This window comes from Mustela nigripes, chromosome 6 (assembly GCF_022355385.1).
Source record: "Mustela nigripes isolate SB6536 chromosome 6, MUSNIG.SB6536, whole genome shotgun sequence".
Taxonomy (NCBI): domain Eukaryota; kingdom Metazoa; phylum Chordata; class Mammalia; order Carnivora; family Mustelidae; genus Mustela; species Mustela nigripes.
The window spans coordinates 23951576-23979285 of NC_081562.1; the positions used below are offsets into that span (position 1 = coordinate 23951576).

Here is a 27710-nt window from a genome sequence, read left to right on the forward strand (position 1 = left end):
CCTACTTAAAGTACCTGTATGTCTTTGCTTGAGGGTTTTCTGTGGCCACAAAAGTGTTCAGAAGAGGCTGGAAGTGCAGGGAATAAGGCATTCCAATAAGCACAAGATTGTTCCCCCGGTCTCTCTGAGGGCCCCACTGTCCATGCAGGGACCTCATTAGTGCTCTGCAACGGTTCTCCTCCCTTCCTATCTGACTTACCCACGCACTCACCATTCTCCTTGGAATCACCTCCCAAATATACCGCTTGTTTCGCAGTTCCTTATCTTAGGACCTGAGGGTTTTGAGGGACCTCTAAACCAAGATATCACATACAGCTCTTACTAGAATAAAGTGTTGGCAAGTGTTACATTTTTCCCCCTCTTTTGAAGATATTTTGCATCTTCTCTAATCCATTGAAAAGTAAATAACTGAATCTGGGGGAAGACCTTTGGTGATATAATTGGAAGAGAATTGATGATTGGACTTTAGATTTGGTGATAAGAGCAGAATCCCATTATGAGTATCATGTTAAGAGATAGAGTTTCTTAAAAATTTCACTACTGTGAAAAGTCCAGTAGTAATCTATAAGACTTTTTCAGTTACTTCTTTTTCAACTAAAATCTAATTAATTAATCCTTTCTTTAAACAACTAGCCCCCAGCCTAATAACTTTGGCACTTACTTTAATTATAAACCCTGAATGTGTTTCCTCTTTTAATTATATTTTTTAAATTCCCAAGTGAAGCTAGAAAGTTTCAAATTAACTTTGAGAACACAAAATTTAAAGTCTCAATCCATTGAAAGACCTATACTTTTCTCTTATGAAGACTGGTTAATAAAGTGAAGTTTGGAATTTACCTGTAAAAATTACAAAACAATAACAAAAATAACAAAATAATAAATACAAAAATAACAAAAACAAACACCAAAAAAAACACAAAAAACTCTCTCTTGTTTCTCATTTTACCCCACAGGCTTCTCTTTCCTTCTCATTTTCCTGGGCTCTAAATATGGATGACCCTAAGATTTAGTCCTCTGACTTCTGTTTTTCTCTTTCTGCTCCAGCTGATTTCATCCAGTCCCTTGATTTTAAACCTCTAACCCAATGCTCCCAAATTTACTAGGATCCAACTCCTCCAGGGAGATCACTTTTCGCTCCTTCCACCACTATTACCCCAATGATTGCCACGTCTCACTCAGATTATTTGCCAAGACCTTCTACCTGGTTTTCCTATTAAACCCATGTTCATCCACGGTCTATTCTCCAAACATCAAGCAAAGTGGTCCTTTGACTAGTAATCTCTATCCTGTCATTCCTCTGCCCAAAACCCTATGAGGTTTTCCATTTTATTTAGAATAAACACTGGTTCCTCACCAAGCCCTGAGGTCCTACAGGACCATAACTCTTGCGTCCTGCTGTCTGCTCCTCCTCTCTATTTTACTGGTATCACTTGGCCTCCTTGGTTTTTCTCAACCACATTTTGCAGGCATCTCCCCTCAAGACCTTTACCCTTGCACTTCCTCCTAGTTGGAAGGTTTTTCCCTCAAATCTTTCACCCTCAAAACTCCCTTACTAGAGAGACTTCCCAAACCACTTTGAATAAAACTCACTGCCCTGGTCATTCTCTATCCCCTCAGCTCAGCCTGACTGTCCCTCATGATACATCATCACCTGACCTATTTATGAGCTTAATAGGTTTATCGTTTGTCTTCTTCACTGGGCTGTCCGCAAGTAACATGCTCCCAGGAAGGCAATAACTCCATTTATCTTTTTACTGGTTGAACCCCATGGTTAAAATAGTGCCTGTATTTAGTAAGCACTCGATAAAATATTTAAATGAGTTAAATATAGTTTTAATAACAAAATGCAAATTATTTACAACAGGGAAAGGCTGTTGGCTGAGAAGCAAGCACGAAAATACTGTTAATTTAACCCAGGTGAAAAGATGAGTTAGTTCATGCCAAAAAAAATGAGCAAAAAACCAACTGACTCTTTTCTCTCTAGATAGATACAGAAAGAGATAGAGATGGGGATGTATATACATACACATACACACACAGTTGCTATTGCCTACTTAGGCTTATCTCTCGATAACCTCACACTTATCCTGGTACAACAAATTATAATGCTGTAGCAGTCATACTGAGCATTAAAGAATGACATTTCAGGGGAATACACTGAAGTAATGAGTGCAATGTATGTATATTTAATGTCAGTTTATACAAGTTATTTTCAAGACTAATAGCCTATTTCCCAACTTCTTCTAGGCCTTCCAAATTTGAATCCCCCCAGTAAGTACTGTGTCTGTCAGTGTCACTCCTCACACATAACAGCTTCCCCAGGAAACTGACTTGTTACCTCCTATTTCCTTTACTGCTGGATCACAAGGGTCCAAACGTCTGCAAGATCACACAGTGATTCTCATGAAACCCAAAACAAGAAAATAAAAGCTCCCTCTGATTTAAATATAAATGCCAGTATTCATTTTCAAGGATGTTTCAATGATCTCATTTATAAATATAATTTGAACAATGCATGTTTAACACTCTAGTATAAAATTATATAAATCAAAATATCCAAATAAAACATGAGAAGAGACCGTTTTTGACAAACAACATTAACCAGAAATTATCAGATCAGATGCCCAAATCTAAGAGGTAGTGGCTGATAGGTCCACTGAGACCATCTGTAACACAGAGACAGAATTCCATTATAAAAACGGACTCCAGTGCTGTACTGCCCCACATGACATCCTTCCCTTGCAAACGAATGAAACCTTGTAAGAGCCTACTGTTAGCTAACAACCAGGCTTAACAAAGAAGTCTACAGCACCAGAGACTTATAAATACACTCTTGTGGAAGCATTCCCTAAATCTGAGGAATGTTGCCTTCAAAAAGTAAAGAAATGGCTTTGAATCAGAGCAGAAGATTTACCTTTACTTTTCCAGGATGCTTACAGCCAGAGGGTACCAAGGAAGGCATGTTTTTTCCATAAAAAATCTGGGATATCTCATAAAAGGCTTCAGAAAAAAATCCTAAATCTGTAAGAACCTGAATCTTTAAAGGAAAGGGGGAAAAATGAGATTTTTAAATTACAAAATCCATTTTACTTACAAAATAACAATTTTAGAGAAAAATCATCAGCTTTCTGAGATCCAAAATTTCTGCTTAACATAATTGGTAATGCCTTATAAATTAATGCTTAGTAAACACAGTAGATTGAGATGTATGTGTTTGTGTGTAAGCCAGTTTACATGTGCAACAGACCAAAAAGCTAATAAACAACAGCAGGCAACTGTTCGTAACAACGGACATTTGTCAGTCGTGGCTTACTTCGTCAGAGCAAACACAAAAACATGACAGGCATTGAAGAGTTAAAAAAAAAATGATTGAATTTATTTTTTTGTTCCCATGGTGAACTATGGTTAAAAAGAAAAACAAAACAAAAATACTGATGTTCTCTAATACTCTGAGGAAAGTCAAACAAACCAGGAGATGAACTCTGGGATGTATCAACACAGAGACAAATATTCATTTGTCATCCATAATTAATGTGCTCTGTCAGTTTTAAAGACATATCCTTAAAGTTAATCAGTTGGCAACTATAAATTGTACATGGGTTATTTTGAATATTATCCAGCAGGACTTTCAATCAGGAAATTATGGGAAGAAAAGTTCCTGAACAAAAGTCATTCATTCATTCGATGTGTTTATTGGGCACTTCCTATGCACCAAGCCCTCTTGGATGTTACATCCCTTCGCAATGTGTATTGAGCTAATTTAAGTGATACACAAAGATATACACAGTATTATAAGGGATAAAGGGTACGGACAAAAATGCTACTTTCAGTGCTCCAGTCAAGAAGGACTTCTCTGAAGAAGATATTCCAGAGAAAATTGGGAAATGACATGAAAGAGAGACACGTGAAAATCTGCTGAACCATCTCAAATAAATGTCATGCAGCAGCAGAAGCAGCTGGGGGGGTCTTTAGGTGCTCAAGAAATAGCCTGTGTGGCAGGAGTATAGGGAGATTGGGGGAAGAGGGTTAGGAGGCAGTTATGAATGGTGGCCTGTAGACCAAACTGGGAACTTGGAATTTTAGTCTCTGTGTGATAAGAAGTTATTGGAGAGTTTTGAACAGGGCAGGTCCCTAACCTGACTTACGTTTTGAAAACTCCAGTGACTGTTGAGAATAGAGAAAGGCAAATTGTACAAACAGGAAATAAAATACAAAATGGACAAAGATCATATATATATATGATCTTCACACATACACACAAAGATCATATATATATATGATCTTCACACATACACACATACCCATACACTTAGTATCTCTTTTCCTTTAAGTACTACCAGAGGAATCTTATGAGTATCTAAATTTTAAAGAAATAAAAAGAGGCTTAGTAAATTAGGGGGAAATAGGAAGCATAAAAGGTTAAGAGAATATTTTCACCGCAGAAGGGAAAACTGTCTACTCAGTTGCACACTTTGGTTCTTGCCTAAAACATCTTGGGCTCTAACCTCCCTAGGGCCATATAATATCCAAGCAGGCATTAGGAGTCAGTCATAGGAGCTCTTTTAGACTTCTAGATGAACATTTTCTCATTATCCCATGTAGGAGATAATGAGGTTTATCTCCACTGATCTTGGTGGTGAGACGCCTGTGCACGAACTACCTGTAACCTCTAAGGCTACCTCTGTGTCAGTTTATCATACTAATCTGGCCATTTGAAAAAGCAGTGGTGATAACAATGAACATGTATTTTCAGAAATGACCAACAGCATGAACATAAACAAGCCAGATGGAAAAAAGAACTACCCTTAAATCAACCTTTCACTTGCACAAATACAAAACCATCAGTACCCTTCCCAGGAATGCTGGATATGTTGAGACTAATAAATCTTTCAAGACGTTGGCAGTTCTAAAGTGAAGCTGGACTGGCTGGTCGTAAAGAGGTCTTAAAGCTTTCCCTGAAAGACACTAGCACCCAACAGAAACTTAACAGCATGATCTATTGCTGTTTGACTTGTCAGAAAGCATTGTTTGCTGCTCCCCGGCTCTGACTTTTCTCTCTTCCCACCCCCTGACCCCAGTTTACTTCAGAAAGGTCAGGTAAACTCTGCTCAAACAGGCTGTCATTTCTTCCTCTGGGTGATGCATCAGTTGCCCTTTTTCATTGCTTCTGTCAAAACCCTGGTCAGGTGTTTCTGTTCTGCTATTGCCAATAAGATTCCACTGCTGACTCATTCTGCTCCTGACATTGTTGCCAAGATACATCCAATCATGTCCTTTTTCTGACCAAGATTTTGCAATTCATCCCAACTCTCAACCCAAGGCTGCCGACTGGAGTCCACAGTTCTTCGTTGGCTTCTAAGCTACTTTAGCACAGAAAGTTGCCAAATGTTAACAATCCAATAAAACACAGTCATTTAAACAAAAACTTTGTTTCAGATTATATCTTTCAGTGCCTCTCTGGATCCCCTTCTGACATGTTACTAATGGCCACTGCAACACTTCCATGCTTCTCCTGCCTCTAAATGACAGACCAGAATAATAGGGCCACCCAATTCTGATTCCATAATCTCTTCATTTCTCTCACTGCTCAGCCTCCTCATTATGCCTTAGTTTGGAATTCAGGACTGGCCCCCACTGCTCATGGACATCGTGGACCACAACACGGATCTCTGGTATTCTCTTATTACATCCTCCCTCCTCAAAACCTCCTCCTTCTCTGGCTTCGCAGAACCACCCCTGCCCCCCACCCCAACAAGTCCATACTGTCTCATCTCTATATGCTTCACACTATTACCTGCCAAGAATGTTCCCTTCTTCCTCTCTCCTGCTCAGTTAGTTCTTTCTTCACCAAATCTTACCTACTTAGTAAAACCAAGAGGTCCAAAGCCACTTGCCCTCTTTCAGACTCCAGGAGATAGTGCTCATCATACTCATTTGGAAATGATCAAGGGGCAGATGCATATGTTATTATCTTGTGTATATGTCCTGCCTCTCTCCCCTTATTTTCATTTCCTTATAAGCAATGACCATGGGTTACCTTTCTTTGATTAGAGTTACAAACATGGTGCTTTTACATAGGAGATGCTCAACAAATGTTGTTTTAGAGGTAAAGCAATAAATGTCTACGAAGTTATCTTTTAGGTTAGTTCCCACTAAAGACTAAGGAAAGTGTAGACAGTAGGCACTGATAAATGTCTATAGGTTTAAAATTCAATTCAATAATTAATGACTGAGTATTGTATATGAATTTATTACTCAGTATACAATAGGGAAATAAAAGATGAAAAAAAAAATCAGGCCCTAACCTCAGGAATTCTGCAATCTTGAACAGAGCACTGTTTTTAAAATAGAGAGAAAAAAGTTATATGCAGCTTTTCAAAAGGTGTTATTGGAAATCAAAAGCAGGAAAACTCTTAAGAGTTCAGTAAGTCAGAGAGAGTGATCCAGACATTTTCACAGCTGATAATTATTTATCCTGAGTTAAAATATATCCTCTTAATAGTTAGCGTCAGAATTCCTCTTAGGGAAGGTACTGTATTTATTTAGAAATATAATGTTATGAACTCTTTGGTCCTGAAATCATAGGCCCAAGGGCAGGGTCCAGGTAGAGAGGAATTCAAAGGGAAGTCTAATTTCCCCTCATAAGAAAATAAAAAAGATTTGTGGAAGAAGTGTATAAGGTATTTCCAAAAAAGGATAAGGAGGGTTAAACCAGTGATGCAATGGAGCCTCTTCCTCCCAATTTGCAAGAGGAGGCTGCACGTATCTTGTCCCGATTCCACATTCAGTAATGCCTGGTTGGTAGGCTGAAGTCAGCTATAGTGGGAATATTTGCACCATGGAAACTGAAAGTGCTACAAATCAGGGTTTTTTTTTAGAGTGATGTGTGAAACACTTACCAGCAAACAGCTGATTAAGCCATCGGATGGGAGGCAAAAGCATGAGATATTGGCTGAGAAATATTTTAAGCCCAGAGATGCCAGATATTCTATTTTAAATTGTTTGCATTGCCTCAACTTATATTTTCCTGTGTTCCAAATTTTCACTAAATCCAGTATAAAAATAAAAGCCTTGGGCGAATGTGTTGTGTATGTTTATGTGTACATGAGTGAGCATGAGAGTTTGTGTGTGTGTGTGTGTGTATGTGTGTGTGTGTGTGTATAGAATGTGGATTAGGACTGAATTCCATATTCAAGATGAGAAGGTGCAGAACAGGGAGAAAATCTGCTCAATGTTGAGATGATCCATGTACAAAATGAATTCAACAGAGTGAAAGACTGTGACCTTGGCTAACTAGGAAAAGGGCAGAGAAAATGAGGCACTCAAGGTTCCCAGTCCGCATGGGGCTCAAGTCAACCGCACAAGGATCTTGAAGGCAGAGAGCCTATCCTGACTTCTAGGTTACAGAATTAGTTGTAATCCAGAATCTGTGTGTTTTGTCACTTCAACTGTCTGTACAATGAAAACTTCTCACATATTATGATATACATAAAGATCCTTCGCAAAACGTTCAAAGAAACTTCAGAAAACAGACTCAGTTTCTACCAGGAAATCAATACTCCAGAAGTGGTGATTTCCAGGCTGAATGATGTTGGACGAGCCTTGTTCCCACATGTAGCTGTTCCCATGCATAGCCCAAGCATAAAATGAGCCAGCTTGCTCTCATATGTTATTATAATAATGGGCATTTTTAAAAATATCAGCATACCATATTATTATAAGCTTATTATTACGAGTATTGGAACCAAATTAATTTATGACCGTATCTTTACAGTCCAGGAATATCAAACATCTTAAAAGTTTGTCACATACCTTGAGGATCCTAGCTTCTAGATTTCTGATCAGGTCTTGGCAAATTCCAGAAACAAAATATTGGTACAGTGCAAGTAGAGGCAGAACCTACCAATGGTTTAAAAAAAAAAAAATTTAACTTAAAACATGTTTTATCAAGTTAATAACCTAATAATAAAATGTAGCCAAATATTAATGTGGGGGGTGTTATATAAAACAGCAGTTAAATTTGCCATGGTAAGAGACTATACTATTTGGCTAAGTGAAATGATCTTCCTAGAATATGCTCCATAATTCTGTAAGAATTTGAAAATAGCACCAGGGCAACTTGTAGATGCCACCTGGTGTCCAAAACCTAGGTTTCAAATCTCTTTAAGCATGGAAAAGTGGAAATCCAATCAATAATCTTCTTTGAAAAAAATTAACTTAACATATATGTATGAATCATTGAGGCTTATAGAAACATTCTAGCAAATGAGCTACCAAATAACTGCAAAATTTAAAGCAAAGGAACTGCCACCCGTGTCACCTGCTCACTCATCTCAATGGCAGCTGCTATTCGTCTTCAACTGGAATAGCTCTATCAGCAAGAATATATATAACATGCCCATTATGCTGAATGACAACAAAATCTAACAATCTTGCTTTCACAGAGCATGTATTCTATTGATTACCCAAGTTTACTCTTCACATAATATTTTTATTTTCTTAGAATTAACCCCAAAGTTCAACTCCTCTCGAAATCTCATGGATATGGGTGAAAGCTTACAAACTATCCATATTTCAGTTGATCCAACCACTGTCTGACCTGAGTTAGGTGTTGAGGGGACAGGTGTTTGCCTAGACTTCTGAACAGCTACTGATCTCAACTGAAAACCCAAGCTTTTTTCCTACAACTCGGCCCTTGCCTGCTAAAGGGAGATAGAGCAAGGAGGAATATTGGGATTTCCCATTATTTAGCAAACTATTTCCCATGATCCCACAACAGTGGGTCTCCTAGCAAGATCTGTACGTGACAGCAGTCTCCTTACCCACTGGACTTCTTCCAGAGGGTGGTGTAATACAAAATAGAAACTGTTTACATCTTGCAAGTTCAGCTAAGGAACCTCTAATTGTCAGTCAACTGGCAGCTGCTGATAGCAACAGCTTTTTAAATGGTTTAGAACTGGTCTTAAGTGATTTCAAACATAATACATTTTTCTACAATTATGCACTACAAACATAACACAATATCTTTTTTCTACAATTAATGCAGCACAAAACAATAAGAGTTGGCTATTACCTTTGAGATTGTTTCATTTCTTTAGTGAGAAATAAAAACACACTACTTTATTGCTGCCAATTGCTCAATTATTCAGAAAAATGTTCTCAATTTCTTAAGCTTCAGAGAAAAAAGTTTCATTTCTTTTCCAGTGCAGTGATATGTATTATATATGAATATGACTAGGCAGCTAAAGGTTACCCAGGGGATAGAACTATTCTAAATCCAGAAATGAATCCCCTTAACAATGAAAGGAGTACCATTTTGTTATCTTTTTCCTAATAAACAATTTCTTGCCAAATATGCCAAGTGTTAAAAGCATTTATCAATCTCTTCACTTTAACACATGGCTTTATAATTTAACGACTCATATCAAGGGACAATAAATCTTTTCAATATAAGGAGAGAGAGTGAATTTAGGACAAGAGAATAGAAAACAAACAATGTATGAGGGGGAAAAAGAAAGTAGATATGAAAATTATAGAATAAAAGGAAAGAACTAAAAAAAAAAGATTAGGTATTAAGAAGCAAACATAGTGGGGGGAGCGATACAATTGTAGAAGAAACAGCATATAGGAAGAAAATAGGAAAAATAAAGGAGAAAAATACAAAATGACCAACAGATAGAGCATACTGGTTTATTTTTTAAATGCAACCAGCTTCAAATTTATGACATATACTGTGAATTATTTCCCCAAAGGAAGAGAACTGCATGAGGTTTAGAATGACCTCAGATATTAAGAAGTATTTGCCTTTTATGTCACAGTTTGAATCTGTTGTTCACTTAGAACAGGGAGAAGACAAGAGACACAAAGGAATTTATCTCAACAAAGAAATACTCTCATAGTTTGTGTACTGATATGACCTGCATGACTTAGTACACTGAGTTACATGTGCACTAGATTCCTCTGAGACCAGTGAAATATTCTAATCAATCTTCCCAACTGTCTAAAGAAGGAGGAAAAATAATAAATAGAGTAAAAAGGGAACAAAATCAAACAGACATTGACTTTGTATCCAAAATGCAGTGCAAATAATGATGTCAAAGAAGAAATATTAATTAATATATTTTATTTTGCAGTACAAGTAAGAATCCTGAGTCTGGAATTTAAGAGTTACACAAGACCAACCAAGAGGACATTAACAAAATTTGAAAGGTTTAAGGTAGGAGGCAAAAATACCGCAGTGAATTAAGATTTGTTGATTTTACAAATGACTTACTATAAGATTTTGCTTAGCATAGTGCAGTTCACGTATAACGTAATACAGACTTGCGACTACAGAGCAAATGTCAGCCCTGTATCTGTCTGAGAAGAGCTCGATGCCTGGGAGAAGCTGAGTGATCTCATACTGAGCGTAGCAACGTTCAGCTTTGGGATGTGGAAGTGTGGTTCTAAGCAAACCCTGAAAATGAGAACAGGTGAAATGAGAAGCTATAAATTGCATTTGCAACACTGACACAAAACAATAAGTATATGCATTTTCATGAAGTGCTTAACACATGCTTGGCACACTGTGCCTTGAATAAATGGTACTTATCATTAATATTATCATCATTATAGTCCCAAATGTTTCCATCACTCAAGATGGGCCTTTTAAATTCCATGGTAGTTGGATATTTACTATCTTCAGAAGAAATAATCATTATATTATCATTTGTTGGGGTTAATTTTGTGTTGGACACTATTGGTAAATTCTTTATAAATACTGCCTCATTTAATCCTCATTTAACCTACCTCTAGGAGGAAGGATTATTACCTCACAAATGTTATAATTGAGGCTCACACAATTTATATAAGGTGACACGGCTAATGGTGGAAGAAAGAAGATTCAAAATCACATATATTTAAATAAAAAAAAATCTATTCTCTTCCCACTTATACCAATAAGTATAGGAGATAACAAATGATTTCAGAAGTCTAAATCCAACAGGGTTAATTCTGAATTTTTAACTGAATTAAGTAAAACGATGAGTTGTTTAATTTTGCCAATATTTCTTAGGTAATTTATATGACCAACACTGTATTCAATGTTGGGAAACAAAATTGATACACAAAATCAAATTTTATATTTAGGAGTGTTTCTGATGTTATCCTAAATAATTAACATTAACTGATGACATGCATTATGAAGTTATTTTAATGTAAATATCAGAAAATAATTTTAATCAGATTCCTCATTATGAATATGACTAGGCACCTGCTCTAAAATACTATGCAGTTGTACCTGCTCTAAAATACTATGCAGTTGTTTACATTTTTAATTTTACAAATCTGTTTTAAAATCATAAAAAATTAAGATTTAAAAAATAAATCTTACCAGCTTTTAAGTATAATTAATACTAAAAAACTATGCCCATAGTAAGCAAAAATTTAATTTTTTAAATTGCTTTTTTTAAAAAACAATAGCATTATCTTCAAGAACAAGCAGTATCAGACAGTCGAGAATGCAATATAGGGAGTCAATATCCGATTATCATTCCCTTTGCACTCTTGCCTCTTCTACCTCCTCTCTTTAAAGCACAGGCAAGAGGTGTATGAAACATAAAAAAACTGAAAAGTGTGGCCTTACATTCAGAAAAGGCTTTCCAGAGAGCTTTTCTTTCTTTTTTTTTAATTTTTTTATTAACATATAATGTATTATTAGCCCCAGAGGTACAGGTCTATGACTCGCCAGGTTTACACACTGCACAGCACTCACCATAGCACATACCCTCCCCAATATCCATAACCCCACGACCCTCTCCCTACCTCCCTCCCCCCAGCAACCCTCAGTTTGTTTTGTGAGATTAAGAGCCTCTTATGGTTTGTCTCCCTCCAGATCCCATCTTGTTTCATTTATTCTTTTCCTACCCCCCATCCCCCCACGTTGCATCTCCACTTCCAAAATCTATAAAGAACTTATAATCAATTTCTTTTATGATGAGAAATGTTTGGGTTCCTATCAAGAATGTGAAGGGTCTGAGATTTTCTTCTACTTTCATGCCAGCTTTTTAGCTTTCAACAGTTTTATGGCTGATTCTGGCAGGAAGCATAATATTCCTGGATCCAGAGAGCTTTTCTATCTAGATTTCATAAGCTATTAGATGCCTCTGATATACAGAACACGGGTGTCCACCCTTCAAGGTAAACAGAACCTTTAGTACATTGCAAAGGCCCCTGGCTACATCCCTGTATCTCAAAGTGTCTTGTATTTCAGATTAAAGCTCTTTTCTTCTTCAATGAAGTCAAACCAAAATTCTAGGAGCTGCCAATACTCTACTTTTGTAGTCTTCAGCTTATTTTCTTGCTTTCATTATATGGTATACTTCACATTGTACAGTTAAGCAAAACTTTACTTATAGAGATGAGGTAACCTAAGGCCACCATTTGGAGTCAAACAGACTGGCTTCACAGCTCATTAGCAACACAGTCTTACTAACGATGAGACTCAGTTTCCTGATCTGCAAAATTCCTTCCAGAGTCTGAAGGAGAAAAATTCTGCTGAATATTCAAGGTGAAAATGCTACCTTCAGCTAGGGAAGGAAAGATGGATTCGTGATATCTCATCAAGGTCCATGCTATCTTCCTACCAGTGAGTTTTTTGACTATGATAAGCCACTGCACTTTCTTTTTTTTTGGACCAAATGGTGACTAGTCAGAAGATATAAAGTGTTACCTGAAAGAGTAATGCAGACAAAATGCAACAGTTGGTTCTCTTGTCAACCTCCGAGATCATAATAAATCTAAATAAGTATAACAAAAAGAAATGGATTCATAGACAATTTTCCAATAATACTTTTATACAACTTATCTCTAATACTCATAGGTTTTCCAAAATTAAAATAGACTTTGTGATTCTAAAAGAGCTATACATTTATGGAAGATCTAGAACACAGGAAAAAAAACTTAAAAAACAAAATGAAATATCACCAATAAGCCTACCACCTAAACATGATTACTGGTAACATTTTGGCTAATGTCCTTCTAGATTACTTTCCATATAGAGAAATTTTTTAAATTTCTCTATAGATCAAGATGCTATGCATGTTTTTGCCCACCACACCCTATAGATAAGCTAAAACTATACCTAGAAAGGTGAAAGAAACCTGTACCTCTACTCCTTCCATACTTCTTAAATTTCTCACATTATTCAAATCTCTAAAATATCTGTCAGTGCTAACTAGGTATAAGACACGGTGACATTGATCTATGTGCCTGTTTTTGTGCCATATTTTCTTGCGGACAACAGCTTTCTAATAGAGCTTGAAGTCCGGAATTGTGTTGTTCCCAACTTTGGTTTTCTTTTCCAACATTCCTTTGACTATTCCGAGTCTTTTCTGGTTCCATATAAATTTTAGGATTATTTGTTCCAGCTCTGTGTAAAAAGTTGATGATATTTTGACAGTGATTGCAGTAAATGTATAGACTGCTCTAGGAAGCATAGACATTTTAACAATATTTGTTCTTCCAATCCATCAGCAAGGAGTGTTTTTTTTTTTTTTCCATTTCTTTGTGTCTTCCTCAATTTCTTTCATGAGTATTCTATAGTTTTCTGAGTACACACTTTTGTTTGGTTTATTCCTAGGTATCTTATGGTTTTTGGTGCAATTGTAAATAGGCCTAACTCTTTAATTTCTCTTTCTGTCTCATTTTTAGTGTATAGAAATGAAACCGATTTCTGGGCATTGATTTTATATCCTGCCACCTTGCTGAATTCCTGTATGAGTTCTAGTAATTTTGAGTGGAGTCTTTGGGATTTTCCACATGAAGTATCATTTCATCTGTGAAGAGTGAGAGTTTGACTTCCTTGCCAATTTGAATGCTTTTCATTTCTTTTTGTTGCCTGATTGCTGAGGCTAGGACTTCTAGTACTATGCTGAACAAAACTAGCAAGAATGGGCATCACTGTTGTGTTCCTGACCTTAGGGGAAAAGCTCTAAGCTTTCCCCAATGAGAATGATATTTGCTATCGACTTTTCATACATGGCTTTCATGATATGTCTTTTATTGAGGTATGTTCCCTCTATCCGTACACTGTGAAAAGTTTTAATCAAGAAAGGATGCTATATTTTGTCAAGTGCTTGTTCTGCATTAATTGAGAGGAACATATTGTTCTTATTCTTTCTTTTATTAATGTGATGTATCATGTTGATTGATCTGCAGATGTTGAACCACCCTAGCAGCCCAGGAATAAATCCTCCTTGGTCATGGTGAGTAATCCTTTTAATGTATTGTTGGCTTCTATTGGCTAGTATCCTGGTGAGAATTTTGGCATCCATCTTCATTAGGAATATTGGTCTATAATTCTTCAGGTGGGTTCTTTGTCTGGTTTGGAATCAAGGTAATTCCGGCTTCATAGAATGAGTTGGAAGTTCTCCTTCCACTTCTATTTTTTGAAAAAGCTTCAGAAGAATAGGTATTAGTTCTTCTTTAAATATTTGGCAGAAGCTTGGCGCAGTGGCAGTACTGTAGCCAATGAGGTTTACCTGAGGCACAATTATTGCTAATTAAATGTTAGGTAGAATTCCCCTGGAAGTCATCTGGCCCTGGACTCTAGTTTGATGGGAATTTTTGATTACTGCTTCAATTTTCTTGCTGGTTATGGGTCCGTTTAGGTTTTCTACTTCTTCCTATTTCAGTTTCAGTAGTTTGTATGTTTCTAGGGATGCATTCATTTCTTCCAGATTGCACAATTTGTTGGCATATACTTGTTCATAATGTGTTCTTATAATTGTTTGTATTTCTTCAGTATTGGTTGTAATCTCTCCTCTTTCATTCATGTTTTTATTTATTTGGGTCCTTTCTCTTTTCTTTATGATAAGTCTGGCCAGGGGTTTATCAATATTACTAATTCTTTCAAAGAACAAATTCCTAGTTTCATTGATATGTTCTACTGCTCTTTTGGTTTCTATTTCATTGATTTCTGCTCAAATCTTTATTAATACTCTTCTACTGCTGGGTTTAGGATTTATTTGCTGTTCATTTGCCGGCTCCCTTGGTGTAAAGTTAGGTTGTAAAATTGATACCTCCTTGTTTCTTGAGAAAGGCTTGTATTGCTATACAATACACAAAAATAGACTAAAAATGGATGAGGGACCTAACTGTGTGACAAGAATCCATCAAAATCCTAGAGGAGAACACAGGCAGCAACCTCTGTGACCTCAGCTGCAGCAACCTCTTGCTAGATACAAAACAAAGGCAAAAATGAACTTCATCAAGATAAAAAGCTTCTGCACAGCAAAAGAAAGATAAAACTAAAAGACAATGGACAAAATGGGAGAAGATACTGGCAAATGTTTTATCGGATAAAGAGCTAGTATCCAAAATCTATAAAAAAAACTTATCAAACTCAACATCCAAAGAACAAATAATTCTATCAAGAATTGGGCAGAAGATAGAAACAGACAATTCTGCAAAGAAGACATACAAATAGCCAACAGATAGATGAAAAAATGCTCCATGTCACTTGGCATCAGGAAAATACAGATAAAAACCACAATGAGGTACCACCTCACATCGATCAGAATGGCTAAAACTAACAAGTCAGGAAATGATAGATGTTGCCAAGGATGTGGAGAAAGGGGAACCCTCTTATACTGTTGGTGGGAATGCAAGCTGGAATGCTACTCTGGAAAACAGTACAGAAGTTCCTCAAAAACTTAAAAACAGAGCTACCTAAGACCCAGCTATTGCACTACTAGGAATTTACTCTAAAGATACAAATGTAGTGATCCGAAGGGGCACCTGCACCCTAATGTTTATAGTAACAATATCCACAATAGCCAAAGTATGGAAAGAGCTGAGATGTCGATCAACAGATAAATGGATAAAGAAGAGTACACACACACACACACACACACACACACACACACACAAGAACACTACTCAGCCATCAGAAAAAAGAAATCTTGCCATTTGCAATGATGTGGATGGAACTAGAGGGTATTATGCTAAGCTAAACACATCAATCAGAGAAAGACAATTATCATATGATCTCACTCATATGTGAAATTTAAGAAACAGAACAGAGGATCATAGGGAAAGAGAAGGAAAAACAAAACAAGATGAAATCAGAGAGGGAAACAAACCATAAGAGACTCTTAATCATAGGAAACAAACTGAGGATTGCTGGAGGGGAGGAGGGGGGATGTGGTAACTGGGTGATGGACATTAAGGAGGGTATTAATGTAATGAGCCCTGGGTATTATATAAGATGGATGAATCACTGACCTCTACCTCTGAAACTAACAATACATTATATATTAACTAATTAATTTTAAATTTTAAAGAATTTTCAAAAAATAATTTTAAAAAATCCAGTAAGTTTAAAAGAAGAAGAAAAAGACACTGTGACAGACTTTCACATATGTTAAGTGTAGTAGGCTGAATAATACACAAAGATACCCCTATACTAGTACCCCAAACCTATGAATATGTTGCTTTACATGGCAAAAAAGAAAAAAAAAAGACTTCAGATGTGATTAAAATTAAGGTTAGGTTCAATGTAATCACAATGGTCCTTATGAAAGAAAGGCAGGGGAGTCAGTAAGAGAAGGAGAGATGAACACAGAAGCAGAGGTCAGGGAGAGAGAAAGAGGAAGAAAACAGGCTTTTGATCCCAAAGACAGAACACGGAGCTATGAGCTGAGGAATGCAGGAGACCTCCAGAAGTTGGAAAAGACCAGGAAGAAGATTCTTCCTTAAAGCCTTCAGAGGACAGCACAACCCTGCCAAGGCACTGATTTTAGGACTTTTGACCCCCAAAACTGTAAGAGAATAAATCCATGTTATTTTAAGCCACGAATTTTGTGGTAATTTGTTACAGAACTAGTAAACTAATCAGCATGCGTTATGACCTAAATTATGTCCCCCCTTTTCCAAATTCATATGTTGGGGTCCTAACCCCCAATAATGTCAGAATGTGACTAGGATAGGGCCTATAAAGAGGTTATTAGGTTATAATGAGGTCACTAGGCTAGGCCCTAATCTGATATGACTGACATCCTTGTAAGAAGACATTAGGACATAGGCACATTTGGAGGGAAGACCATGTAAGGACACGGCAAGAAGACAGCCATCTACAAGCCAAGAGGCCTCAAAAGAAACCAAACCTGCGGATGCCCTGATCTAAGAATTTAAGCCTCCAAAACTGTGAGACAATAAATTCCCTACAAACTGGTCATTTGTTATGGCAACTCTAGCAAACTAATATAGTATGTCATGTAATTCTTGCCGCCAAGATTTACAGTTTACAGATGAGAACACCGAGGCTCAGAGAGAATGAGCAGTGAGCCAAGGGTCCCAGAGTTAGTAGGAGGTCCTTGCATTAGATCCAGGTTGGCCTGCCTCTACACCATTATTCTTGATCTCATACCAACGGTTTACTCACTCATTCATTCATTCCACAAGTAGTAATCAAATGCCAACTCCATGCCAGACACTCAGGATACACTAGTGAACAAGCAAAGATCTGTGCTTACGTGAGGCCCACATTCCAGGAGTATGGGGAGAGGATATGGCCACAGATAACAAACATCACAAATAAGTAAACTGGATAGTTTTGTATGATATGGACAAAGCTGTCCAAGAATCCCATGCATCTGAGGCATGGCGCTCCACATGGCACAGTGGGCCCCCACAAAGGAAGCTCACTCCATTGCCACACTCACTGTGCTATCTTTGCTGATATGACTGCTCCTTGCAAACATCCCCAAATGCCAACTCTTGACAGAAATTCCTCACTATAATCTTTGGAACCTGGAGATGAATTGGTGAGTGAGGTACCAAACTCTTTCCACGTATACAGCACATTTTCTTTTTTGAATATGTCATCAAGAGCTTGACACCAACATCTAAAAGCAGCCCTGAAAGAGAAACAGAGCATCAAGCAGCATGTTTTCCATAGTCCATGTTATTAAATCTATCTTCCAAAAGGGGAAGCAAATGCACTGAAAAAGTATTTTAATTAAAATATTAGAGAATCAATCTATACTATTTACTTCTCATAACTATTTCTCTTAGGTAGCATTTGGTGAATAAAATGTAGTAATGGAATATTTTTGAAGAACTAAAATTTATGAAAGACAACTTTTTCATAATACTTAAAAATGCTTTCGAACAAACAACCAAAAATCATTTGCCCTTGTTCCACGGACTCCTAAAAATCTACCTTTTCTTTTCGGCAAAGACGAGAAGGCTTCCGAGTTCATGCAATGCCTGAACTTTAAGACTTCTTTGATGGCTGACTTGGAGAACATCTGTATTTTAATCAAGTAGAAGAACAAATGTCAGTACCTAGAAAGTATCTTCCTCATTCTCTCAAGACGATTTAAACTGCATTTATTTCTTAATTTTGTAGATAAGCAAACTTCAAGCTAATACTGTCTTCCCAGGTCTCCTGATACATATGCAGAAAGAGCAAATGATACTCTACCTGAACATAGTGGAAAAAGAGATTGGATCTGAGAGAGAGGAAATGTGGAGAGAGCGGAGTAAGAGTCAGGCTGGGGGAAGTGGTGTTGAAGAGAAATTCAGAAAAGCCATGCTAGGGAGAACAGGTGAGGTGTATACGGACATGACATGGGGTTTTGTGGTGTTGTTTTTTTTTTTTTTATAGTTTTCTTCGGACTGTGGAGAAGGAGAGAGTGGTAGGATTATGGAGGCATCTGAATGCCTAGTGGAGAAATGTGGATGCTATTCTATAGCAGATGGGAAGCCTCGAAGTATTTGTTTTTAAGCAGGGATGGGACAAGATCACAGTTTATCAGATTTTTCCTTTACCCAAATGCAAAAAAAGCACATCTTTAATATCATCCGATTTTTTTTTTTTTTTGGTTTTCTGATAAATGTATAAATTCAGAGATGTCTAGAAAAAAAACAGAACAAAACTAACCAACAAGGCAGTGGTTTATAATGAGGGCAGTCCTGACTCCTACAGGGTATTTTAGAAAAGTAAGGAAGCTTTTGTTAGGTGTCACAATGGTGCATCTCCTGGCATTTTGTCAGTGAAGACCAGAGATACTGGATGGCCTGTAACACACAGAAGCTTCCTCCACAGTGAAGAAAAAGGTGAGAAACCAGTTTATAATTGTCTGAGTCTAAACTCTACTTTCATTTTACATATAAATGGGGCATTTTTGCATGTTTTCAAGAAATGCAACCATTCGCTGTAGTGCTTTATTGTGTACTGTATCTAGATTTGCCATTTTAGAAAAACACTGTCACAAAAATTAAAAGCGCTGATAGTACTTGCATCACCAATACAATAAAGCTGTTTCGGTCTGTATTTGTAGCTATAACATTCTTGGTGATTCAGCACACAGGATATGAGCATCTGATTGCTTCACTAGACTTTCCAGTACCTGAGCACTTAAGTGCCACAAGTAGATTGTTTTGTTATAAAATAATATTATTTAGCCTTTATTTTATATTTAGTGTATTAAATTGTATTTATTGCATTAAATATTTTTTATTTTATATTTATTGATTAAATAATGTGTGTAGAGGGGTGCCTGGGTGGCTCAGTGGGTTAAAGCCTCTGCCTTTGGCTCAGGTCATGATCCTGGGGTCCTGGGATCGAGCCCCTCATCGGGTTCTCTGCTCAGCGGGGAGCCTGCTTCCCTTCCTCTTGCTGCCTGCCTCTCTGCCTACTTGTGATCTCTGTCAAATAAATAAATAAAATCTTTAATAAATAAATAAATACATAAATAAATAATGTGTATAGAGAGACTATATTAAATATGCATTTTGTTTCAGGGAGTAAAGGGGGATTATTAAATGTCTGTTACTACAAAAAAAAAAAAAAGTAAAAGAGGGGATGGGCGCCTGGGTGGCTCAGTCAGCTAAGTGGCTGCCTTCGGCTCAGGTCATGATCCCAGGATCCTAGGATTGAGTCCCACATTGGGCTCCTTGCTCCGCAGGAAGCCTGCTTCTCCCTCACCCTCTGCCTGCTATTCCCCCTGCTTAGGCTCACTCTCTCTCTCAAATAAATAAATAAAATCTTTAAAAAAAATAAATTAAAAAATAAAAATAAAAAAGGGGGATTTACGGTCTACCATCTGGATTGAGTATATACTGCTGAATTTGGAGAAAAGCCAAATCAAACAGAAAGACAAGGAATGTGGGATCAGCTAGGGCAGAGCAAAAGAACACAACAGTGGCCACATTCCAACAAGGGGTTCACAGATTCATTCAAAGGAGGATAAGCAGAAGAGGAGCCTAGAACCTTGCCATGCTGACAGCCCAGGCTGGGAGAGTGGAGAATGGGAGGGGCTGGATGTCTCTTGTCCCAACACTGCTGTCGCACTGCCTACAAGATTCTATCTTCAAGCTCTTTCATCTGACTTTTCAAGGTGGCATTTCAGGCCCAAAGGCAATGCAACATTTTGTACAAGATCCTCCTGAAAATGAATATATAATGAAGGACTCTTACCAATAGTTTCATAATAAGAGGAAATTACGAGTCCCAGCTGCGAAGAGGGAAGTTTACTTTTCTCCACTGAACTGAAAACTCTGAAGTGCTCCTGAGAGAGGTTGGGGGGTGTTGGCATATGCATCTCTTCTGTCCCCAGGCAAAATTCCACCTTTCCAGTAGTAAATTTCAAATTGTTTATTCCTCCTTTGTCTCCTAAATTCATGGGGAAAAAAGAAATTTATTTACTTTTTTTTAGAGAGAGAGAGAGAGCACGAGAGCAAGCAGGGGTGGGGGAGGGCAAAGGAAGGAAGAATCTTGAGCAGGTTCCACGACAGATGTGGAGCCCGACACGGGGCTCTATTTCCCAACCCTGAGATCATGACCTGAGCCAAAAATCATCACTTGGATGCTTAACCAACTGAGCCGCTAAGGCACCCCCAAAAAGAAATTTAAAAAGGAGACAGAGAGGAAGATGACGAGGAGGGAAAAATGTAGCCGAAATCGACAGGGAGGAAAAAAAGAAAAATTCTGTGTAGAGCTGAGATTTCTTTGCAGTTTGAGGGACACTGTCTCCTTAAATTGAGTATCTAATATCATTTCTGAGGAGCTCAGGTATGTGTGGATGGGCTCTCTACCTGTTATTTCATAAAAAACACTACAGAGGGGCACTGTGCCAGAAAGTGCTGTTGAGATAATGCTTTGCTTCTCGTGGGGATTGCTTAAAGTTACATGGTTTGGGTTTGCTTTTTTTTTTGAGGGCTTCCAACAGTAAGATGTTAGTCTGCCTCTGGGGCAGAGACCTCTGGGATAGAAGCAACACACAGTTAGTTCTGACCTAAGTGGGGGGAAGTGGGAAAGATTCGCTCTCTTTATAAGATCAGAGAACACACAAGAAAGAAAGGGAGACTATTCTAGAGGAAGTAGTCAAAAACTGCAGAGGAAGAGGAGCTAATGTGGAGTTTGAAGTCTGCAGCCCAAGGACTGGGAATAAACTGCTGAAAATACTTTAACACCAAGTGAGATTCAGGGTGAACCAATGTAATCCAAATTATATTTGCTTTTTTTATTCATGCCCTTAACCATTATTAATATATGCCATAATCGAAAGAAGTTTAAACATAACATACAGAGCTAATTTAATGTAATGTGAGTCTATAGGCAATACAACCAAAATCTGTGGGTTTGTGGCATAGCAAGCACGATTTGGGGGTAAGTGGTAGGGTCAGCAACAACAACAAATACACACATACATACATATACACACATAAATAAAATTTCTGTCAGTGATTGAAAAAACAAGATTTGAGTAGATTTCTGAAAGATCAGTTCACTGAATATTAGCATCTTAGGTTGACATTTAAATCTATTTTTAATAACTTGAAAATACAAAAATTTTAGGTTTTTTAAGTTTATTCTTTAAGCTTATTTTTATTATTCCAATAAATTTGAATAGCAAGGATCATAAACATATATTAGGATTTTAAACAAATTTTTAATGACCCAAACATACGTAAGTCAAGATTTTCCCCACCTAAAATTATTGCCACTTAACCACTCAAAGCCCTGCTTTGATTGAGTTCACTAATCAATAAATGTTGAGAAAGGAGAAAACAAATAAATGTGATGTAACCAATGATAGTGAATATCTTGTTTTAAACTAAAAGAAATCTTTAAGATCAAAATCTATGGTGTTAATAAGAAATCGTATTGATGCTTAAATTAAAATGCATCTTTTCCTTGACACTGATAAAGTAGGGTTTTGGTAATAGGTTCTAGTTAATTCAGCATGAATCAAGTCATCTATTTATGAAAAATTTTTTAAAAGACTATAGTACCATACTTGCAAAGAGATAGGTAAGAACGTATCAAAAAATTAACATGCACTGTTTTTATATCTGCTCAAGGGAGTATGCTCGTTTCACAGAAAGCATGAAAGCAGCTGAGTGAGACAGTCTTTGGAAAGAAGAGTGTAAGAGAGAAGATGTGATCCACCAGACAAGAAGAAGAAAGTGAAGGGCAACAGGGAGTGTGCATGTTGGTGGGGAAATAAAGGGCCTAAGGCAGAATATGGTAGATCCACAGGGTGGTTGTCCCTCCCGGAAATAAAGAGCAAGGGATATAGAGAGCCAAGAATTTTACCTTGTGTCTGTGCAAGGAATAATGAAAGCAATTTTCTGCTGTGTCGGATTGATCTGTTGTGATATCTGGATTTTTCCAGGGTCTCTCTAAAACATCTCAAAGTGTCTGTCACATCCACAGGCACACAGACAAGCTCTTTGGCGTGGCTGTACTCTGAAAGGAAAAAGAAGCAGACTGAGGGATGAAATGCTGCAGCAAGCCAACAACTAGTAGCAAAAGACTTTCTAATTCAGAGAATTTCTTGGTCCCAAACTAAAGCTGCTAAATTCAAAGTCCCCAGGTTTGCAGCAGGTGTTTCAACGTTCAGATCAATTTTTTGTGGTATATTTGAAAGTTCTTTAAAAAAAAAAAAAAAAACTTAGAAAACTTTTGATTCCTATGAAATGCAAATAACTTTAGATCTTGCCAATTTTCCTTATGAAGCCTCCTACTTTTTCTTTTGCTGATCATAAAAGATGAAATAATCTACTCCTTTTCAGCAGCCTCTTCAAAGCAGAGGTGCCTTGGGAAAGAGACGAAAGGAAGAAACAAAGAAGCCTGGGTGGGTAAGTGCTCTCTTAAGAGAAGGGAAAGATGGGTTTCTAATATTGGAGGATGCAGAGGAAAGGAAGATGAGGCCATAAAAGGGAGGGGAACTAAAACGGTCCTGAAAAAAATGGGCGGAAAGAGGAGATGTTGGCAGAGGGTGGCCACGAGGTCCCTGGAGAGGAAGTGGCGGTCCCTGGAACCAGGCTTCAGATTTTCAGCCACACGCCACACACAAGAGAAAAGGAATACAAGCTTCAGATATTACAGATAAAATAACAAAAGAATTTACTTCTTCAACAAGTTAAACAGGTGAGTGGCCCCTGTGAAATCTGAGGCCTTGAGAGTGGTACAGCAGCTTGCGAGGGAACAGGGCCACAGGAGGCAAAGAGGCATGACATTTGCCCTGTAGAGTTCACAGTCCAGCTGGAGAGACGAAGCATTCTGACCCTGGAGTATTAAACTCACATTCACAGAGCATTTCTGGTTATGTGCCAAAACGAGGGCGAGAGAAGTGAGAGATCGGCAATAGGGAGGAAAGGAAGTGCAAGAAAGACTTCATGCCGGAGGGTATGCCAGTTGTGTCTTAGAGGAGGGGGAAGATTTCATTAGGAAGAAGGAGGCAAGAGGTTTAAGACAGAATAAGCAGAGCTGATGTTGACTGAGTACTTACACTATACCAGAACTATTTTATATAATTTATTGTGATGAGCTCATCAGATCCTAAAAACAACAAAAAAGGTATGTACCGTTACATCCTCGTTTTACAGATGAGGAAAATAAGGCATAGAGATGTCTGGTGGTTTCTCTTGAGTCACAGAGCTAGTTTGTACAAGGAGAAGTATGGAAGCAGGAGTCAGGGTGATAATTCAGGGTGCAGTGGGATGACATGGCCAGTCCCACTGAACAAAGAGGGGTTTTCCGGAGACCTGAAGCCCTTGCTGAGAAAGTCACCTTTATCCTTTCCAAAAGGGAGCAAAAGAAGGGACCTGAGCTGGGCATGGGTATTTTAGGAAGAGTTAGCAGACTGCAACAGAAAGAGATTGGTGGCTGAAAAGACTAAAACACGGTATTGTGATTTGAACTCGACTAAGATAATAGCAATGGGAATGATGGCGGGTTGCAGGGAACATTCCAATGCTGGAAGTGACATAAGAGTGGTTAAGTGGCTACTTGGCAAGGAAAAAAGGGGTAGGAATTACCTCTTCCCTGTCCTTTCTGGGTCAATAACCTTGCTTCCCATCTTGTTGGGAAAAAAATCCAAGAAATCCAAGAGATCTTCTGCAAACCCCCACCAGTGGTTCATGCTGATCTAGAACATTCTTCCTCAGACATCCCCATGTCCTTTCTTCCTCAGCTCCTTAAGGTTATTGCTTAACTTAATTTCCCAGGAAGCCTCCCTGATCATTGTATTTAAATTGGCAATCCTGGTTTCTCAACCTTTGTTTTCTCCATTGCATTCATCATCTTTTGATGTATTATGTGTTCTGTTTGTTTATTGGTTGTCTCCTGCGACTAGAAGGCAGGTTCCATGAAGGCAAGGAGTTCTGTCCATTTTGTCTGCTGCTATCAACCAAGACCTTTAACAGCACCTGTTACACGGTATGTGCTCTATAAGTGTTTGTTAAATGAATGACTGACAAGTTTTCAAAGCTAAATGGCTAGAATAGACTTTATTTATAATACTTATATGGATCTTAATCCCAGTTCATTTTCACAGCACCTTACCAACTAGTAGGGGTGGATGTTATTTACAAAGAAGGAAAAGTGAACTTGAGGATATTAATTTGTTTTAAGGCCTTATAAGACAAGAGAGACAACCAGCATTCAAGTCCAGTGACTTTTCCAGTTAGCTGACCGGGGGCATCAAATCTTGGGTAACTGGCAATGACCCAGATTTGAGGCCTGCTAATTGAGTACAAAGGCCTTTGAGACTAGGACAGAAATACGTCTAAGAAAAGTTAATGAGAGAAGAAGCCTGGGGTTCACAAGAGCCCAGGGAGGCGCTGATTGAATTAGTGGCACATCTACATTCTGTGGCCATAACACATCTTTCAATCTACTACAATGCAGACTGAAATATCTAGAAATCCTGGAGGCTCTAGTCAAACCAGGTAGATGACCATATTGATAAAACTACTTGTCCGCCCAGCAAGTTCATTCTTGGCACACTTGCCTACCACACATTTAAGAGACTCCAATACTTAGCTGACAGTAGCACTTATTAACTCCCCAGGAGATCTCTTCTACCCTACGAATTTCACTCTCCTGTCCACTTTGTCCTACACCCACCATCTTGCTTTCTCAATTCCCCTCCTTTCTACCCATGCACAGTCCTGCATGATGCAGACAAAAAGACAAGGCATGCCCTGACTCCTCCAACCCCACCCTTACACACAATGCCCAAAAGATGGTAAGGTTTCTGTTCTATTTTGTTTTTCCTACAAGAATTCATGAGCTTGGCTTTTATCTTTTTCTCCTTAGATACTGAGATCAGGGAAAGAAGCAAAGAAAACAAAGGAGAAGGCAGAAGCTGGAAGCCCTCACATATTAATATTTTGAGACAGTCAGTTACCTACTCTAGGCCTTAATTTACAATCCCTATTAAAATCAGGGTGATAATATTTACCTCTGAGGGTTATTGTTTTAAGCTATGTGTGAAGTGCCAACCATAGTATCTATCAGGAAGTAAGCATCCAATAGATGGAGGATACACATTGGCTGTTAGTCATGTATTTTCAAAATATATATTGACCACTTACTAGTATTAGGCACGATGCTAGGCACTGGAGAGATATAAGTGAAAAAAGCAGACATACTCCTTGCTCTCACAGAGCCTTCATTCTGGAATAAAAATTCACAAAGGCGGGACGTCTGGGTGGCTCAGTCGGTTAAGCTGCTGCCTTCGGCTCAGGCCATGATCCCAGAGTGCTGGGATTGAGTCCCACATTGGGCTCTTTGCTCGGCGGGGAGCCTGCCTCTCTCTCCACCTCTGCCCGCCACTCTGCCTACTTGTGTACTCTCTCTCTCTCTCTGACAAATAAATAAAGTCTTAAAAAAAAAAAATCACAAAGGCATGCTTGTATTTGGAGGCAATCAAAAGGACAGGAGGGACAGGAGATTTTGGCAATCTTTAAAATGTGGGATTTGAATAAAATCATCCTGCTACTTTTTAATCAAATACCCACTTATAAAGCATTCCTCCTTATTTTTTTCCTAAACTATATTTCACTTTAGAGTTTTTTTTCCCCTTCTTTTCAAGCCCTAGAAAACCTCTTTTCTTATAGTCTAACTAGGGCTCTACTGGTGATTTTGTGACCATCTACACAGGGTAACTAGTGACAGCCATGAAGAAGTATCATTAGCTTCAGAGGCCGGTCCTTACTTCTCTGTCTCAAGGGGAGCGCCTCTCTGAAAACTTCCATGAATAATTCAAGAAGCTATTTCAAAGGCACTAATAACCTCAACAGTTAGAAATAGGTCAGAAAAAGAAGAAGGTGAAGGAAGAGGAGGAGGAAGAAGAGGAGAAAGAGGAGGGTGGGAAAGAAAGAGAAGGAGGAGAAAAGGAAGAAAGAAGGGGGAAGGAGGGGAAGAAAAGCACTACTGTGTCTCTTATTGTTCATGTACTCATTAAAACTGAATACCAGGATGCCTGGGTGGCTCAGCTGGTTGAGCCTCCAACTCTTGATTTCAGCTCAGGTCACGATCTCAGAGTCGTGACATCAAGGCCTGCATAAGCTCAACACTCAGCAGGGATTCTGCTTGAGGATTCTCTCTCTCACCCTCTCCCTCTGCCCCTCCCCACCCACACTCCCACGACAAAACCTCAAATAAATAGGGACACTTGGGTGGCTCAGTCTGTTAAGTGTCTGCCTTCGGCTCAGGTCATGATCCCAGGGTTCTGAGATGGAGTCCCCGCATCGGGCTCTCTGCTCAGCAGGGAGCCTGTTTCTCCCTCTGTCTGCTGCTCCCCCTGCTTGTGCTTCTGTGCGTGCTCTCTTGCTTGCTCTCTCTCTCTCTGACAAATAAATAAAATCTTTAAAAAAGTAAATTAATAAAATAAAATTAATTAATTTAAAAAAATGCCAATGACTCCTGAGAGATGGGTACACCAAGGAAGAATCCCAGGGAATACTACAAAATTCGGGCTGCTTTCTACACAATTGGTCACACTAAAACAAAAGCCCAGAGTCAGTAATAAAACACACCTGCCAAAGGTTGAAAATTTGAATTGCAGGTATGAAAACGTGCCTGAAGACTGAAGAGCCCTATCAGAGATAACTTAAATACCAATAAGGTCAAAACTCAAGAATCAGATCCTAGACAGAATGCAAAAATAGCCATAATAAAAGGCATATTCATAGTTATCTCCCCTGTGAAGCTTAACAAGCAGGCAAGTTACTCACCCATACAAAAAATAATCTATAAAGTGAGGTATTCTCACTTTTCCACATCCTACAGAGACTATACCAAATTACATATGCATTATTAAATAGTTAGAGGGAGAATAGAATGCTGTTAAATAATGAGAACACCAAATGTTCGTAGGCACTGGAGCATTACAATATCTGTTCTGAAGAATTAAATGTATCCAACATTA

At 38.2% G+C, this 27710-nt stretch overlaps 1 protein-coding gene and 1 pseudogene across 1 annotated transcript in view; one reads left to right on the top strand and one right to left on the bottom strand.

The window, feature by feature from the left end:
• Nucleotides 1-27710, bottom strand: part of CFAP54 (cilia and flagella associated protein 54) — a 302579-nt gene that overhangs the window by 104611 nt on the left and 170258 nt on the right. Inside the window, exons 40-47 of the mRNA XM_059402309.1 lie at nt 22586-22738; nt 20465-20659; nt 18203-18290; nt 17703-17897; nt 12710-12776; nt 10274-10456; nt 7813-7899; nt 2915-3037 (exon numbers count right to left, since the gene is read on the bottom strand). Of these exons, the coding sequence (XP_059258292.1) occupies nt 2915-3037; nt 7813-7899; nt 10274-10456; nt 12710-12776; nt 17703-17897; nt 18203-18290; nt 20465-20659; nt 22586-22738 (1091 nt within the window). The remainder of the gene's footprint in view (nt 1-2914; nt 3038-7812; nt 7900-10273; nt 10457-12709; nt 12777-17702; nt 17898-18202; nt 18291-20464; nt 20660-22585; nt 22739-27710) is intronic.
• On the top strand, nt 14480-14631 carry LOC132020949 (U4 spliceosomal RNA; annotated as a pseudogene).